This window comes from Falco cherrug, chromosome 2 (assembly GCF_023634085.1).
Source record: "Falco cherrug isolate bFalChe1 chromosome 2, bFalChe1.pri, whole genome shotgun sequence".
Classification (NCBI taxonomy): Eukaryota; Metazoa; Chordata; class Aves; order Falconiformes; family Falconidae; genus Falco; species Falco cherrug.
Genome location: NC_073698.1, coordinates 26,684,524 through 26,703,849, shown reverse-complemented (window position 1 = coordinate 26,703,849; position 19,326 = coordinate 26,684,524). Strand labels below are relative to the sequence as shown.

The 19,326-nt window shown below is 37.8% G+C and overlaps 1 protein-coding gene across 3 annotated transcripts in view; it reads left to right on the top strand.

Annotated features, from left to right (window-relative positions):
• Positions 1-17,047, top strand: part of DCLK1 (doublecortin like kinase 1) — a 251,398-nt gene extending 234,351 nt beyond the window's left edge. For 2 of the 3 annotated variants that reach the window (XM_055702445.1, XM_005446484.4), the window contains one exon: positions 12,133-17,047. In XM_055702445.1, coding sequence (XP_055558420.1) covers positions 12,133-12,297 — 165 coding nt within the window. In that variant the 3' untranslated portion in view covers positions 12,298-17,047. Of the gene's footprint in view, positions 1-2,697; positions 2,772-12,132 lie in introns of all 3 variants that reach the window. The other variant, XM_055702446.1, reaches the window with a different exon arrangement.
• The last annotated feature ends 2,279 nt before the right edge of the window (positions 17,048-19,326 follow it).

Genomic DNA, 19,326 nt, shown 5'->3' with positions numbered 1-19,326 from the left:
TTGCTGATGTAGCAGAGATGATTCACCTAACAAAATTAGCTATACAGGCAAAGAGACTTTTCTGTTGATACCTTAATACATCATTAAAAGTTCTGCCAGCATAACTATGTCAGTTGGAAAAAAAATTCCCTTAAACCAACATAGCTTTGCCAGCAAAATTTTAATTGGAGAGCTAGCTTTTAAAACAGCAAGAGAATTAGCAAGCCCCTAAAAAACTCTGATTGCTGCGGGGAGAATACGTAGGAGAAAGATCACTTTTCATGCTCCATTCTTAAACTCTTGTCATAGACATTGAGTGCCGTCTCTGTAGCAGACAGGGGCTGAGCTAGTGCCCCTCCAGCCCGTGTCAAAGTGGCCGCATAACTGCTAAGCATGTGCCAAAATATTTGCAGGATCAGGTTTCTCATACAGCTTTCCAATAAGAACAGTATTTTATAGTTACAGGATGGTGTTTATAAAAGACACTGCAGTAAAAACATGAAACCAGACTTTTTACTAGTCTTTTTAAAATTGGGGGATACATTTTTTTCCTTCAATTCTCCAAGGGTGTCACCTCTTTTTTGTTTTTCCTTGGCCACAGAACAATACCCTGTGGCTGTACCCTCTGGGCTTTAGTGACAGTGGCTCAAGCAACCAAGAGCCAAAATAATTTTTTTCAGAATGCTTCTGCGATCCAGAAGTGTGCAGTAATTCCTTGTATGAACCGAGTATCGTTTGTATTCTTGTCTGAAATGTTAAAGCTTTGCCTGTATGTTGTCACTTCTGTGCTTGTATTTTTGCCATTGTTAAGACAGATGAAAAGATTAATGATAATCTTCTCTTAAGGTTGTATGAGGTCTCTGTCTTGGCAATGGGAGTAAACTCCAGCTGGAGACTCAGAGGAACTGAGTAGGACAGGAAAGAGAAAAGCTGCTCAGAAAGTTGGTGCAGCCCTCTGCCTCTTGTAGAGCCCTGGGTGGGCTGGGGACACCGACGTGGGGCCGCTGCTGGCAGTCGGGCAAGGGCAAGGTGGTGGATGGCTTGTTGCCCTGCATTCTGCCGGTTTAAACATAAAATCACATGTTCCAAGCAGCGTTTTTAGCGGTGGGATTTCTTGAGTGATGTGGAAGAGAAGCCAAGTTTAGTCTGTGGGTTTTGCTTGGCTTAAAGGTGAACCCGTGCTTGGGCTGTCACATCCCATCTATTGTCTGTGTTGTCCTGGTACCCTTGTCCACAGTCAGGTTTCCCACAGCAGCAGTTCCACGCCAACAAAATTGTTTCAGGTCGTGTTAGGAAGCAACTCCCCCGGTTTTGTTTTGGTTTTTTTTCTCTATTACTTTTTAGCTCTTCGACTGTAGGGCAATATTTTTGATCTGCTTTTTAAGAAAAAACACCCCTTTTGTGTATTTTATGTGCAGCATACAAGGAAGCCAGTAGATGGCAATAACAGACCAGTGTAGTTAAGCCAACAGCAAATTAACTCGGTACAAGGTTCTGCGTTTAAACAGGAAACGTCCTTTAAATAATTCTAAATAAGATGCAAGTGGCATTGTTTTAACAAAATGGAATAAATTATTAAATTCTACGCTTGCAGGGGAGTCATCAAGAAAAAATTAAATTTGCAGTTAGGTCCTAGCTACCCTTGGAGTGGTTGGTAACTGGAAATGCGTTGAACTGCTTTACTGAATTTAGAATTCAAAATAGTCGTCAGTATTGGAAATATATGCCACGTTCTTAGTGAAGCACAAAATGGCCTTTTCTCTTCATAGGGTAAAATGTGAACATCATCACAACTAACAATTTTAAAGCAGGCGAAGTGTCTCCCTCAAGATATTTTCCCCTAAATTTTTATTTAACTCAGCTAAATGATGTCTCCACCGTCTGTTAGTGCAGCACAGAAGGGTTAGAGAAAACAACACATTTTCTTTGTTCCTATGCACACGATTCTGATAATGATAAATTAAACCTAAAAGATCTGTATTCCTTAAGTAATATCATGAGCACGCTTTCCTGGACACGATGTTAAGTTAATTTCTATTTTGACTTTAATTGGTGCAATTTTAAACCGAATAGTTTTGTACTGTTATCTTTTTGAGCATGAGGTGTAAGCTGAAATGATAAACAATGTTATTCATGGCTCTGAGTAGTCCTCCTCTCCAAGGTTAACGCATTTTTAGAAATGAATTACCATGATTGATGGGGTATCAAAACCTGATTCTTTTCATCTTTACACATTCCATGATTATGAAGCAGTCTAATTTAAGCCTTGTGTAGTCTGTCTAGCCTGTTCCTTGGGATGGTTGCACTGCATTTTTTTTTAAATTATTAAACCTCACAGTTTAATTGCAAAAGATAATTTTCCATTACTGGTATGTGCAACTTAAAAGGGCACTTCTGTCTTTGGAGGTAACAAGATATTTGTCAGACTTTTAAATGAATGCATTATGCATTAAGTAACCTATTTCACAAACTCCATTTTAGTTTGAATAAATCGGCTTCTAATTTAGCAAGACTGAATCTAGAGTTAGTATCTTTTTCTTTTATTTCTTTACTTTTTTTTTGCTTTTCGTCTCTGGTACATAGCTTTAGGATGTTAGAGAAGTGCCTTCTGAAAGTGAAAACAGTAAATATGCACTAAATAAGGAACAGCTTGCTCTGGAGTCTGAATTCTTTAGCCTAATGTCGATCCACTGAGTTGCCCCGTTTCTCTCTGCTCAGCTGGACCACGGGTTTACCATCAAGAGATCAGGGTCTTTGGACTACTACCAACAACCAGGAATGTATTGGATAAGGTATGAGATGGTGCAGCGCCAACAGTCAGTGTTTCCATGGCAACGTGCTGGCAGTCTCCATTAACCAGTTCCTTCAGTGGATAAACATGCTTTTTGATTTGTTATCCGGTCCATATGCTGCTTTATCAGTTTCGTTTTAATCTTGATTGAGATGCCACACCCCCTCATTCCCTTTCTTCACCCATCCCTCACACCCACATTGCCAGCTTTCTCTTCATCGCACATGCTCAGTATCAATTTCTCCTATAGTTAAAAGGACAGTGTATATAGAAAATCTACTAGATATGCTGAAGTATGCACCCTCCCCCTCCTCTATTGCTTGTTAAGGCATCTGCTTCCCCTGCGCTCCTGTTTTGAAACACACGGAGCAGCAACAGGCTCTCAGCATATATTTTCCTCTTTTTCCATGCGAGATGTGGAGCTATATACTGTCATTTTAAACCCACTAAACACAATCCTTACCTTAGATTGAACAATGCATTTACATAACGTGGTCTGCAGAAACTCTCCCAAGTTCAATGAAATACAATGCATTGTATGTGCTGGTAAGCTTGTGTTTCTAACAATGCATTCCTTCTCTTTCCTTTTTAAAACCCTTCTGATACCTATTTATTTTTATTTGATTTTTTTTAAATATTGCATGAGTCTTTTGAATATATTTTTCTTCATTGTGTAACTGTGCCAGGGTTGTTGTTAGCTGGCTTAACCTGTATGATAAAATGGGGATCTGGGGGGGAAGGGGTTATTCTGGAGCGGGGGCAAGGAGGGATCCAGGTCTGATAGCCCACACGAGGCACTAGGTCCACACACCTCCTCAATCAATCCAGAGCCCTGGAATTTCCATCAAGTGGTTATTTGCTGGCTTTTTTCCTTCTTATTACTCACAAGACCCGCATATTGATAGCTGGAGAAATTTTTACGTTTCTTGCAAAACCTGCATTTTCTAACAATGCAATGTTTGAAGACTTTAAAAACTCATCTGTGAGCTATTTGGGAAAACAGCAAATTAACCACATTAGTGAAACAGCAGAGATGGTCACTGCAAGTGTTTCCAGTAAAGTAAAACTCCCACCCTGGATCATTTCACTGAGTGCATGGATCGGGCTACAGCACGGATTCCATAAACCCTAGCAGTTCACCGAGCGCACACTGAGGGTTAAGTAGATACTGATATGGATGTTCTGGGGAAAGAAAAACCAAAAATAATCCTTTTTTTCAGACCAAAAAAAGTAGAAAAATTGAGAATCACTTTCACTCCAACTGCTCAAGTGTGCAGCAGTACCTGTAATTCCAGCTTATTGCGCTTGCGTTGGTGGCTACAAACCTACCATGACCTGCAAGGGCACAGCAAAACCTGCTTGGTCTGTCCCGTCACTTGGCATCATCCTTCGCAGGTTCCAACCTTTCAACACAGCCAAGAGACGGCAGCACAGCATCTGTGCTTTTTGGTTTTGAAGACAGGGTGAATGGGACCTGAGTGCCCAGCTTTAGCTGACTGTGGGTTTGATAGTATTAGAGGAATTCTTCTTTCCTGGTTATGAAGGAAAAGATGGCACTTTGTGTCAAGCAGGACTTTGTCAAATAGTTGCAAATGTAATGCCTCCTCTGTAAACCAGAGGAAAGCTCAAATGAGCTTTATTTCTCTTCCTGGAGTTTAGTTGCTATCCATGATCAGCTCACAGTCCTTCTCGGCTTTACTGTATTTTACACCAAAAGAAAAATAACTCCCCAAAAAAACTCCTGTCTTTCTATACACAATGTTTGGATCTTTTAAAACCCCAGCTTCAGGGGGAGCAGACCACCAGAAACTGTGATAAAATGGAGCATCTCCTCTCAGACTGGCCTTGACTCAGTTTGACTGCATAGCCCAGATTTTGAAACAAACCATATGCATTTTGAGGAGGTAGGGGGGGAAGACTAATTCTGCAACTTGGTAAATAAATAAACGCTATTAAAAAAAAAAAAAAGCCATTTTACTAAAGCACTAGTAATGGCTGTCATCAGCATACAAAATGACACATCCCTGAATAATGGGCTGGAGCAGATGGGCGATAATCTCTCTTATTCATACATAAACTGCTCTGTTTTCCAGCTGGGGGCAGTAACAACAATGTTTATAATTAGCGCTTTCTAAACAGGGCACCTAGTGTGGAAAGGCCAATTGGGAGAGCAGGGCTCCTAGGCGTAGATGCTTAATTAGGAAATACTATAACAGGGGGTACCTCCAAACAAGCACTGCCCTGTGCTTGGTCCTCTTTCATCTACGAGAACAAGCAACTGCTGTAGTGACCAACTTTTTAGGCTAAATAAAACCATTTCGATGTAGCAAGTGTTTACTTTTTAGTAACGCAAATGCAAAGCATATGAAAAGGTTCATCAGTTCCCATCTATAAAACAGTTAATTTATCACAGGCCCATGAAAATTAACCTGAATTCACAAGTACAGCGAAAAATGAAAGCAGATCCCAAGGAAAATGTAATGCTCCCTTTGTCAGTGTTGAACTACTCATTTCTTCTCCAGTCCTTTGATTGTTTTCATCCCTAGTTTCTAGTAATCTTCTAAAATATCTTTTTAAATGGCACTATTTCCTACTTCAATCAACCAGAAAACCTTTTCCTTTCTCGGCCTAAAAGGCATTCCTATCCAAAGTGCCTCAAAGTCCCAATTTTGTGACCCTGTTATATTCCCTTTCAGTAGAATAAGATGTGCAAAAGTGACACAACTTTTTTTAGATACTAAAATACAACAAACCTTATGTACAATAATGTTTGTTATATCAGATATAAGATATAATGCCTAGGAAATCTTGTACTGTTCCTTGAACAGAAGGAACAGAAAAATCAGAGGGGCTAAATCAGTAAAATCATTTGGACCCCACAGTGATACATGTTTTAAAGCAGCCCACCTAATGCTGTTGGGACACCAGCCCCGCAAACACAAGTGCAGAAAAGGCCAAAGCAGCAGCAGGAGGGAATGAGACCTGGGGGTCCCAGTTACAGCGCCCCCCCCCCCGCCCCCCCCCCCCCCCAGTCTGCACTGTGCCAAGGCTGGTGAAACTTTGTTGTTCCTGATAGCCAGGAAAGCCAGCCTTGGTGCAGGAGGGTAATGCCCATGGTGCAGTCACATCTCCATTCTCCCAAATTGCTAATGCCAACTCAAGCCGAAGACAGAAGATATCACCCATCTCTGAGCAGAGGTACTATGTTCAGGATTTCTTTTTTTTTCTCCAAAGTCAGCCCATTCTCTGGTAGTTCTCTTTGTAAAAGGCTTAAAGCCAATTCATTCATATTTTATATGGGAACTTATCAGCAGTGACCACAAAAAATCCAAATGGCACTTGCATTATCCTTCAGAAATATCATAACTGATGGATTTACTTTCTTATGAGGAACTTTTCTTTAAGATGTCATTAACTGAGGCTTTTAACAGTTTGTGTGAATCCAGATTTTTTGGCTTTCTTGTAACTAAGCCAGAATATAGTGGAAGCATTCCAAGCCTTTTCTTTAGCCCCAAGTGTTGCAGTGTCCAGTCCATAGCCTTCTTCAGCTGCTTTACCTGTTCCTCCTAGTGGCAGCATGCTTTGAAGGCAGTGCTTTCCATAGCTTACCAATATTTTCTTTGACCCTGAATTTCCAAACTGGTTCTGGTTTATGTCTGAATCTTAACATTATTTTAATCTGCTACTGACAGAATGGCTTAAATTTTCTGCCATTTCTGGGCTGATTCAGAATATCAGGGGAGCATCAGAATGGTTGTATCTAATGTAAAACTTTAGTAGGCAATGTTCGTATATGTAGTATTATGTATAAAATTCATATAAAATGTTAGCATATGTTATTTTCTATATATCCACAGACACTATATAAAAGCTAAAGGAGCAAAATAAAACCCAGGAAATGTATAGGAAAGTCATTAATGATTTTATCTGTGTAATGACAATAGCAAGGAGATGAGGTACATTGGATGCTTAACATTCCAGTCCATACTAAATTCATAAAATACTTGATTTTTAAAATACAGTTCTCATCATCACAGTTAAAAAAGTATCTGAATAGCTCATTTGAAAACCCATAGTTCCATCCTCTATGTTTGGTTCTTAACTTCCATTACTTTGCATCTGTCAAGTTACTTACACCTGTCCCAAGTAAATACAGGACACTTTCAAGTCAATACTTACAACCAGACGTCTTGACAATGGGACAAGGAAGTTGGGAATCGGGCTTACTATCTGTAGAGTGCCATGCTTAATACCATAAAACCCTCCGTAAGCTGAATACTGGTAGAAACAGGCAAGCATCTAAACTCATTTTAAATCTCTTCTGCTCTTTGACTAAGAAAACCACAACTGATTTTCAAACTATAAATAAAATTCACCCTTGCAAACAACTTGGCACTAACTCTCTTCCACATGTAATTCAAACCAGCTGAGGAATCACGTCTCTAAAAAGGGGGGATGTCAAAAAATAAACACAAACTTAAATATAGCAATACTAATTCAGCAGTTGTATGTGTAGAATACTACTTTGTATTCCCTCACCAATGCAGTACAAAGCATACATCAAATTGATTTGGTTTTCTTTCTTTTTTACTTTCATTTTAGCTAAATTTCATGCCAGAAGTTACATGGTGCGCTAAAGCACTGGCCTTTTGCATTTGGAGGTCTAGGTTCAAATCCACTCGATTAATTTGTCCCCTCGATGTGGTCATTTGCACATCTCCAAATCACCGTGTAACTTGGCTTAACTTACAGCTTGTGCCTGAGGGGCTAAAAATAACACGTGTCTTTTACTCCTGGACTGAGGTGCATTGCTAATTTTGAAGTACTCTCCAAAAAGTGTCTTGAAACATAAATCAATCACACACATATATATATTTTATATATCTATATAAAATTATACATATGTGTGTGTGTGTAACCTGAGAAACCCATGGAAAAAATAAGAAAAAAAAGATCAGACTGAAGGGCTGCCTGGCTCGTGCCATGAGCGTTGTTTAATGGTAATTTTTACAGTAAGGAAACCTATCATTACATATCTCAGCGTATCAAGGTCACTAGCCAGAAGCTTAAGGAAGTAAGATAAAATTATCTAGGTGTGAACATTTCAATATGTGCATACACATATATGTATATAAAAGAATGCACTGGAAGAAAAATACCAGTGTTGCAATATGTTCATGTAATTCCACACACTAAACAAAGCATCACAGAAATTACAAGCAAATAACAAATATGCTCCTGCAGAATGAAAGCAAGTGAAGGGAAGGGTTTTTTAGATTAATGCATGAACAGCTGCATCCCCAGTTCAGTCTCCTGGCTGGTATGAATAATGGATGGACTAAGAGGCAAAATGCACAATAATGTTCTTTTATTAATGAAATGCATATATATCTATATTTGGTGTCCAGCAGTAAATTAAGACAAGTGAAAAGAAAAACAGTCACTGCTCACATTCATAAAATGCAGTTACTTCAATCCAATAATTACTGACCTGACAGAAAATATCACCCCACAGCTAAAATAAGGCGCTTCCCACTGCAAATCCAACATATATATCAAAGCTGTTATAGTTTTTGAATGTCTGTTCATAAACACACAGTTCAACATTTTCCAAGATAAAAAATGAATTTGCATGGCTCAGGAGGCCTGCAACATCAAGATGTAGAAATCAAAATGAAGACACTCCCTATGGCAAAATCCTGGGAAAATGCTAACTGCACCTCGGTATACAGGTGACAGAAAGAATGATTTTAAAATAATGCTTCTTTACTTGAAATTAAATGCATTTCCAAAAATGGCTTGTTAACCATTTGGTATTGGGTGTCAGGATTACTAAATGTTGATGCAAAATACATTAGTGCTTAATGAAGTGCTTCAGACCCATCAGCACCAAACTATTAGAGGCAATCCACTTATCTGCTGCTGGATAAGAAGCTCTACATTTCCTCATGGATTGCAGGAGGACAGCCGCATATCTTAAATAAGAATGCTATCCTTACATTTGAGTTGCCATTACTATCGTATAGTGCTCAAAGTTCTCACTCTCTCACCTCGAGCCAGGGAAAAAAATGTCAAAATGTGATAATGAAAATCTGGGATTTGCAGCCCTCTGAAGCATAAGTGCACTTCAGATCCTCTTATTATTTATTGAAAGAGTAGCTTAAAGTAGAAATGCCCTGGAAATCCATAATGGACTGGTTCATGCACCGGTGAACCACTCAGCTGAACAGTAGATGAAATAATACATCTATTAAACCAAGACAATGTGTATAAGAGGCCTTTGTTACAAAAATCAGTAATAATAACAAAAAAGGTGATTTTTTTAATATGCCCACGCGCACAAGAAGGTACAGTAGGTGAAAACTGCCTTTACACACACAGTTCAATACTCAAATGATTCTTACCATCTCCCCTGCATTCCACAGCATTAATCTATCATATTTTGAAATTCTTCAGAGGTAAAAAATAACCGTGACCTCATTACATGAAAAATAGCATTTGTGCAGAATGCAGAGTGGCAATACCGTCTGGCAGCGTACTAGATGCTGGAAGTACAAAACATCATCAAAACATTGCGCAGAAGAAGCCCGGTCTTGCAAGGTCTGTAGGGCTTGTGGGTGCTCTGTCTGTGGCCAGAAGTGACCCATTTTGTGGGTCTGATATGTTAAACATTAAATGTTAGAATATGACCTGTGTATTTTTAGCTCTTTGTGACTTTATATATTTTTATTTGATAATCTCTTTGGGTGAGAAAGGCTCTGAATGTCTCAGCCCAGGAGAGTTACCACAATAATACCCTTGAGTCTACAAGAGTGTCTTTACAAAGACTGATTAGACAATATTCAAGGGAGACTTTGGATAAAAATATAAAGAAAAATATTGTCTCAAAATATCTCAGGAAGTTTCTGAAGGGTTAGGAAGCCAGAAATATTTGGTCCTACAAGTTACAGCATAGCATGCTGGATTAAGTGAGATCATCAGGGGTATTTCTGCTTAATTTTTTTTATTGTTGAGGCAAGTGCCTTTATGTATATTTTTAAAAATGTGTTTAAACAAAAGCCCCCAAAAGCTTTCCCAACAATAGTAGAAAACCAGTACCTTGGGATTTATTTTTTAACATCTTAAAAAATATGTCCTGATATTTAATTATTTAACTGGCTTATTTATTTTGGATATTTTTCCTTTAAAAATAGCAATATCCTAGGCTAAATTTCAAAACAGATCTTTTATTCAAGTGTATTTCTTTCTGTGTAATTTACTCTGTTTTAAATATCTTCAGTTTTTACATATACATTTACCATTCTCATGGAGCAGGTTTTAAAAATACATTTTGAATTCAATACAAATATTTTTATTTATTTGACCAGAAATGTTCAAATTTTTCACAAGAGAGTATCTATTACCAGAGGATGATGTGATGTGGTCTAAACTTGAAATAAATGCTTATTTCCTGTAAGCATAAAAAATCTTTTTAAATGGAAATCTGTATTTTATAGAATGGTAATATATGCCATTCTTTTCAATTTTCACACAGAATTACATACTGTATGCAGTATATTCACTGTGTGTAAAAGGTCTAGGTAATCTTCTGTTTCACATTAAAAAATAATCAAAAACTGAATCGGTCCAAGGCTAAGAAACATAGAAGGCATTGAAAATACTAATTAGAGTATATATATTCTTTACTGAAAGATTAGCAGTGAACAGAGAAGTTCTCAGGAGATGAGAAGTGTTGGATTTTGTAGGAGTTATTTAAAATATGGGGATGAACTTATCAAAGGTAATGTTTTGCCCCTTTAAAGTAATGCCATGTAGGTTCCAGACACAAAAATATTAGTTCAGCAATTTAGCCTAACTAAATCCATTGGCTATAGTAGCTCTGTACTCTTGTCCATCTTTCTGTCTCTGTTAGATCATTATTGAATGCTGATTGCATTCTTTTAGAGCATGGGTTGCTATAATGCTATTCTGCACCGGTATGATGGATTTAGTTTTCATTTTGTTCTCAAAAATATGTTGGCTATAAAAATACATCTCTGCTCTCCTTTGAGGCTCATGCTATAACTGGTAAATTTGCTAGAGAAATCAGTCATGTATCTCTGAAGAAAAAACAATAAATCCTTTGAAGCAGAATAACCTTTTGGCTGCATTGTTTTAAATGGAGATTTTCATAGTAGGGACAAATTTTACAAGTCTTAGAAGTCAAACCTACTGGCTTCTCAAAGTTACCTTTGCCTCCAGTGCCGTAATCGGATATTTGTTTGCATTTTTTATGTCGTCTTACTAGCTACCTGCCTTTTCCCATTTTGCTTTTTCAAAAAAATTCATGAAGGCAGCCTTGCTGCAGAAGACAGTTAACTGTGTTGAAGTGCTCTTGCTGAATCAAGGCCATCCTGTTGAACTTGTAATTTTACAGCAATTTCAGGGACTGCAGTCTAATACTCCATAACCAAGACAACAGCAAAACCCAGTCCCATGCTTGAAATTGTTAGTCAGACTTAGGCTGCCCTTATCTGGGTCGCAGTTTCACCTTGTAAATGTGCCATAAAAGCAGAAGAAAGGATATGGCTAGAAGTCAACAGCCATCTTATTAAGACTTGCATTCCCAATACTGGCAGAAACTGATCAAAAAATGAAGCCCATCAAGTAAATGTTCTTCTTTCCCATTCCTAGATACTCTGGATAGACCTAGATATAATTAGTGGAGTATTTAATTCAATAGACCTTGGTTAGCAGGTGGAGACAGGGTGGTCAGGCTAAACAGGTCTTTCTGTCAGAGCTCTTCAGCATTCTCCCTAAGAACATCCATCGAGCAGCGTGAGGAAGTGTCAAAGAGCTGGGCTAGCTTCCTTCAGTGTTTGTTTCTCTCTCTTGTCTGACAACTTCATCACAGTCCATCTTTGTTAGCTGATTGCACTGACTTGAACTTGCGTGAGTGTGTATCAGCCTTCATTAGGTCAAATCAAAGACAAGCGTACATCTCTGCCTTGCCTGTAGAAACAGATTTATACTTGGAGAAGGGTGGGGGGAAGGTCATTTGGTATTTGGCTTGAAATTTGAATCTATTAAAGGATGAAATTAATAGCATCCAGAAGTAGAACATATGGCATCCATATATATGGTACTGTATCTGCTCGATGATGTCACGCTACCTCTTAATGTTTGGGAAATGCACTTTTTAAAGCATTTAGCTATGTTGTGGGCTCAACCTTTCAGACCTGACTGAGACAGAACAGGTTTAATTTGGTCTGAACATTTATTATCCCTGGTATTGCAGGCCACATAAAAACTCATGGTTTTCATTAGTTTTGCATTTCACACATAGCCTAATTTCATTTATTCTTATTTTATGCCCCTGCCAGACCACCGCTCTTGATAAGGAGAGGCAGGTTTTCCGACGAAGACGCAACCAGGATGTGAGGGGACGTTATAAGGCACAGCAAGCTCCACCTGAACTCAACTCCGAATCGGAAGACTATTCACCAAGTTCATCCGAGACTGTTCGCTCACCTAACTCACCCTTTTAATAAAACACTTTTACTCGAAAGTCTTGGCTTTAACCCTTTGAGACCCTGAAAATCCTTCAGACCTGTGTGAAGTGATTACAGCTGATCTATCCAGCAGTAAATGCTGGGATGGTGGAACACTAAAGGGTGCTCACAGAATCTTTGTAAGAATAATTTCCTAATTGATTGAAATACTTGTTCTCTGTTTAGATTGCAACTTGCTGCTAATATGATCCTCAAAGGGTTAAGGCTATTTTGCTTTTTTATTTAAAGATAGAAGCAGTGAATGTTTTCATCAGTGAAGCTAGGAACTGCAGTATGTAACTTTAGCACATGTTAACCCTCTGAGTAAACAATCAATTTAAACCTTGACAACCCACATTAGGGCTTTATTCTGGCTTTTTTGCTTTTATACGCACATATCTTTTATAGTACCCTAAAGCTCCTTGCCTGTTTCTGGCCAAAACAATATCAAACGCGCTAATGCTTAGGGGTTACAAATCTAGGCTTTAAAAAATGAAAATAAAATTAAACAGTATCTTCTATAGCAGCTCGTTCTAAACCTGCATCAATCTTCCACAGGGAGTGATTGTTGTTGGAGGATATAATGCAGGCTAAACGGGGAATTCCGTTTAGGGCAGCCTTGTAGTTTCCAGAAGATGACGTGGTGATGGCCACAAAAGGTTGCTTCCATATTGTTTGCTGCTAATGACAATGCAGAGTCTTGGGAAACGGCTTGTGGACGCATTTTGTCATGTAATGGTATGTAATGATGTAGTTGAGAAGTTCCTGGTTCCTTTGCCTCACAGTCAGAAATGTGCAGACATCCTCTCAGCATGACCTGGGTATTCCAGGAGTCACTTAAAGATTAACATTGATGAGAATTACCCTTAAAATAGCTAGACTATTCTAAGCCAGCGAAAGTACAAGTCATTTAATATATATGTAAAGCCTACACTGAATTAGTGGAAGTTTTGTCTTAGAATGGAGAAATTAAAAATTATTTACTATTTCTATCTGTAATACTTAATAAAATGGGCATTTACACAGAGTATACATATTTCTGGTTTGTTGAAACCTCAATGCAACATTATAGCATTATATTTAACCGTTATCCTTAAGTTGGCTTCCACAGAAATATTACACTTTGTAGACTTTTGCTTCAGATGTGATAAATTGAAAGAAAAATTATTATAAAATCCCTCAGAATTTCACTTCAATGAAAAAAGCAACTTCAAAAATCCTATTCTAAAATAAAAAATATGAAATTTTTACTTTCTCTTATTATTCATATAAAATGGAATTTTTCTCCTCTAAAGTTAAAATTTTCTCACAATGATTATAAAGTCACATAAATGTGTTTTCCCCCCCTCCTCCCTCCCTACCCTTTTTCTCTCTTTCGCCCTTCTTCTCTCGTATCATATAGCTAGAAATATCAATATGCTGCCCAAAAAGATATGCAGACTTTTCTGCTCTTGCTGGGAAGTACAAATAGATTTTGGAGGAGCAGACCAAGTTGCCCATGGTGCCATTTCTACTCTCAGTTCTGTTTGCATATCCTGACAAACAGCTGTGACAGCTGATGTGTACCTGTAGCTTGTTGCAGCTGGTGTAATGCTCTTTTGGATTTCTAGTTGGAAGTATCACTTGAACTGTATTTCAAGAAACATTGAAATTCTTCTGTTTCTCCATCCTTTAAAGTGCATCTTTCATTGCCTCTGTCACAAAAATTTGTATATTAAAAGCTATGAAGACTTTAAATACAGGAATTTCAACTTGTGAATCGTCACAGAAGTGGTACAGGTACTTCATACAGCAAGTTTTTAAATCCACCCAGTGTTAATGATCTAGAAGTGAGATATTTAGTCAAAACTAGATCTGCAGACATCCTGCATAATGTAGAGAGATGAGCATTTCCAAGTTTGATTCATCTCACCTATCATGGGCATGCATTTCAGGTAGGACTCATGGTTTGATTCACTGCATTGACTGTAGAAGGAACTCCTGGTGGAAGCTTACACCAGACACCAAACTTCAGGTTATGAGTTTATTAGAATGAATCTCACCCTAATTCAGGAGCTCTGATCTCTGAACGTACACCCATGGGCAGATGGCCTGTGCTTGGCCTCAGTTACTCTGTCTGGAACCTGAGTAGCAACATCTTAACCCAAGTGAAGCAAGTAGGTGTCTTGGAGAACTCCACAGGGGCAAGAGGTGAAAGGACAAAAGAACTACCATACAAAACTTGTCAGATTTTAGGTTTTGGGGAAGGACTGTGTCTGTGGCAGATCTTTGACCATGCCCATCCCACCTTAGATTCTTTGTGGAGAGAAAGATCCTTAGTAGATAGGGCACAGCCACTGCTGTTGTGAAGTTAATGGTAGTTTGATAACATTTGGATAAGGACAGAAATTATTTTTCAGTAAGATTAAACCTTCAGCTAAGGTAAAGCCTCCCTTGCCACTTACCTACATCAATTTACAGTAGGTCAGGAACTGGCATATGTTTTTCCAGCATTGCCCTTCCCACTTTATATCACAGCCTTTCCTTTAGAAGAAATGCAACTCAGCCATGTAAATGCAAGACATACATTTGGTAATAAATGTCCATTGATACCATATGCTCCTTCACTATTGGGAAAATTTGGCAGTCTTAAAGCAAAAGCTGATGTTCGTTCTTCTTAATGAGAGAGGGAAGTCAGGAGAAAAAAAATAAATAAAAAAATATGCTTCACCTTATGCATGAGAAATATTATTCAAAAATCCATCTGGGATTTTCCTATCACCTTTGCTTTGCTTTGTTTTGGAATAGAGGGTTATCATTAAAGTAAGATGTTTGGCTCCTTCATCTTCCACCATCTTGTACTGCTTAAAATGTATGTAAAAATAATCCTAGATCATGAAAACCCTACTCATCCCCAACATCTGATATGTTTTCAATCTTTTGTTCATGTTTTATGAACATAATTATAAAAATATATTTTAAGTTATTTTTAGGTCTATGAGAGATCGGGTTTCAAATTGCTGATAGCCTCTTTTTAGGCTTCAAGGAAAGGTGTCTGAATATTTAAACTGTTTTGAAAGAGTTGGCAATAATGGTTTGAAATGTATCCATTTATCCATATATTTTTTTAAATATAACCATATATATATGTATGTATAATTTCATGGAAATAATAATGGTTCAGGCTTGTTTGGCAGTGAGATCCCTTTTTCTTGCCTAACTTCTGAATTCCTGGGGGTAAGCGAAGACAGGATATGTGCCCCTAAAAATACTTGAAACACCAGTGAAAAAAAGAAATTAAAGGTAACAGACTTTTTTTAATGTGATGATCTGGGAGAGCACATAGCACACTCTGGGCATTTTACTGTAATACACACCAGTCTTCCTGACTTCTTTCTTCATTTCCCTTTTGAATCATTGCATCGTATTGGTGCTAAATGTGACAACATATTTTTTTTTTAAGCTTATTACAACTTCCTTAAGCCAACTTCCTTCCACCAAGCTGAGACGGATGGCAGCCATGGAAGGCACTGTCTTATCACCAAGGAGATGGAGAGGAGCACTTCCGAAGGGTGATTCAGGTCATCTAATATTTGGTCTCTGGAGATGCCTGACAGTCTGATCTTAGCATTAACAGGAGAGTAGAACAGGGTCACTTCCAGCTTAATTCCTCTAAATTAAGTGTAAGTGGGGATAATGTGGACTCCAACTTAAGTGCAATATTCTAGTGAGCTTACATGCAGTAAGCAAACTTTGATGTGAAAATGTAGTACTGATAGGTGATAGCACAGGATTAGTTAAACGCTGCTGAGCTGGGTGTTGTCTCATCTAGATGTTTCCATCTAGGAGTTACGCATCTAATCTAGGGCAATCATCAAAACTTCCATTATAGCTGCTAGACTGGCTTCTCTAATGGATAATAAAATTCTAAGATGGATGAATTGCTCACTAGATGAGGTGCCTAGCCCAAATATATTTAGAACATGATTTATTAAGTCGTGACATATAAATTAATATTTCTGTAAGTTACAATTTTCATAGCATTAATGTACAAAAAATCCAGAATACTACGGTTCTACTCAGAGGGTTAACAGAAAAGCACTAGGCATGCTGATTACATTGGTGTATCCAAACTGCTTTGCTTTTTTAGCCAGTGTTTGCTGATTTTTTTCAGAAAATTCTTGAAAAATTTCAAGTTTGAAATAATTTAAGTGTTGTTGTTTAAGGAATTTCTATAACCAAATTAATCTTATTTTTAGCTTAACTTATCACAGGAATAATATGTATCATTGATGCAGTGTAAGTCTGTAGTTATCAATTTTATTAATTCCACAAGTGATTCCAGAAATCTCTCTTTTTTTAAGTACTTACTATAGAGCTTACAATGGTGGCATAGGTGACTGAGACTGTCTTTCTTATTGGTAAACAAACAATATTGTAATTTCAAGAAAGTCCTAAGAATCAGCTTTTCAGTTTGGTAGTGTACTAGTTAGGGGAAAGCTATCTCATGACATGCATTGTGTAAATCATCTTTGTAGATGAAGATTGTTCATATTAATGAACACATTCTTTTTCCTTGACATTGTAGCAGAAACTGTTTACTTGTTAATGAACAACCAATACATTAATTTGCTTCAGACTGTTAGAGGGGAAAGTGAGATTCCAGTCATTGACAATGTTATTGCTTTACAGTAGCCCTCATCTAATTTAAATGTGGTGCATACTACAATAAGCAAAGGCAAACCTGTGAATAAACTCCTGAAAAAGCCTGGCGGGTCTTTATTCAGTTGGGTGCTCACATACAGTAGCATATGACAGCAGGAAGGCTTTCAAGAATTGTTGAAATGAAAGCGATATATCCACAAATAAGAGCTAAATTGCAATCCTTTCCCTATGGGGCATATATGTTTAAAAAGAAAAAAAAAAAAAAAAAAAGAAAAGAAAAGAAAAATTGGCTCAGAGGTTTGCAGTGCTACTATATTACCACAGGGCAAGTACATTAAATCATTGTTATTTGCTAGCCTGGGGTGTATGTTAGAAAATGGCATCTTTTTTATTTAGTTTAGATTGTGGGCAGGGAGAGCTTTCCTAATATTATTGCAGTGCCTGCTAGTGCTGCCATGGTTAAGGCTGTGTTAGTATTTCCATTATAAACTCTTAGTCTCAAAGGTTTTTAATTTGATTGTAAAAATTTGCTTCAGGCAGAAACTTGGCATACAATTTTTCAGCTCACAGTTGATTCTTTTCCTAAAATATAAGGGAAATCAGCTTGACCTCTTTGACATTTATTTTCTAAGTGTACACAAACATTCACACATACGGACACAAAGACGGTCTTTATGCGGCTCATTTCAGATGTGGTACATTTTCAAGCACATCTCACAGGTCTTAACTACAAAGGTGACAGCTCAGAACTTTGGGGCATTTTTAAAACCAGGGAGAAAACTCAGCGATCAAGAGCAAAAATGTTCCACGTGTGGGAGAATTTTATTTTGGTGTGACAAACATTGAAAGGTTGTGCAGTAGTGGGTATGTGTATATACCATGCTGAGTGCTCGTGTAATTTCTAAACCCATTAGTTTAAGTCACTCCAAGTAGCAAATGCTAAATGTGGACATGCTGAATTTCCCTGTAAGATTGGGAGAAGAAGCATTTTCATCTTGTGTTTTAGAGTAGCACCATGGACAAAGCTGACGTTACACCAGCCAAAAGGATCCACAAAGAAGAATTAAAGGAACATGTTTTCTCTTAAAGGGCAAAAAAAATTGTCTGAATAAGACAAGGCTGAAAGCTCACATGAATAAGAGGGGTATTAGAAGCAGTCTAAAAAGCATAAGTATGGAATCATTTGAAAACTATAAAAGTGCAAGAAAGCCACGCAGTGTAATGAATCCATGTGCAGAGCCAATCAGCTACTAATCTGGAGCAAATTTACAGCTACAAACAGGCATAATTAATATACAAATCAAACACACCCAGCGGCAGATGGAATTGAAATCCTAGTTCTTTTAGCAAACATAATGCAGACCTCTTCCTCCTATAGTCACTAAATGAGACCGTGTGTAGCTGTTTGAAGTAGTGTTACATGCAGGCTAGTGGGGAAATTAGGTGTTTAAAAAATGACTGTAAATTAATTTATTTTTTTTATTAGCAATTCTGCAGCATGCTCCTACCTTAATGGGTCCTTTTGGGAAATGACAGCTTTCAAAAATTGATGTCTATGCATTTTATGCTTGTCTGCATATATACTTGGATAGCCCATGCCAAATAGCTTCAGTAAGAATTGAGTTGCTATATTGAGGCTCCATATTACCTGCAATTTTCTGCAGCAGGGGCCAGAGGAAGGAATAAAGCATCCATTAAATAAAGAGTTCATGGAATGACCCACCTGTAACAGAGAAGTCTTCCTCATCCCTCTTAGTGATTGACTTGAATGATGAACCACATTGCTTACTTATTTCCAAAAGTGTTCACCCTGCCTGACTGGGTGAGGAGGTGACATTGGACAAAGCCATGCCATTTTCTTGGCATCCGCTTGCAGTGTTGCACATTTTGTCAAGGCATGAGTAAATGTTAGGTTAGGAAAATAACTGTTTATGCTAAATAGCAGAACTAGCAAAAAGCATGTAGGCAGAGATTAGCCATGACACTTGTAGACTGGCATTTGGAAAATGTTTTCTGACCAGCTGATCAAACAGGTTTTTGAGAGGGTTTTTTTTTCAGTAGAACCATTGGAGCCAAGAAGCTCCAATTGAGTTTCAGGTGGAACTTGCTCTGTTCATGAGGAACTTTCTTCTTAAGGTGTTTCTGATAAGTCTTCATATGCATTTCCTGTTGTAGGAAGACACTGGACTCAGAAACTCAGAAGATCTCTTGTATTTCTATGTTCTTAACAGATTTTAAAGCTAATGATGAATTCTTCATACACATCTGATTTTAAGTGACAGCAGTGAATAAAAAGAAGCCTAGTTTTACTTGTCTAGAGTTACTTTCAAGAAGAGCTGATATCACTACTATGACTGATACTGCTGCTGCTACTGCTACTAC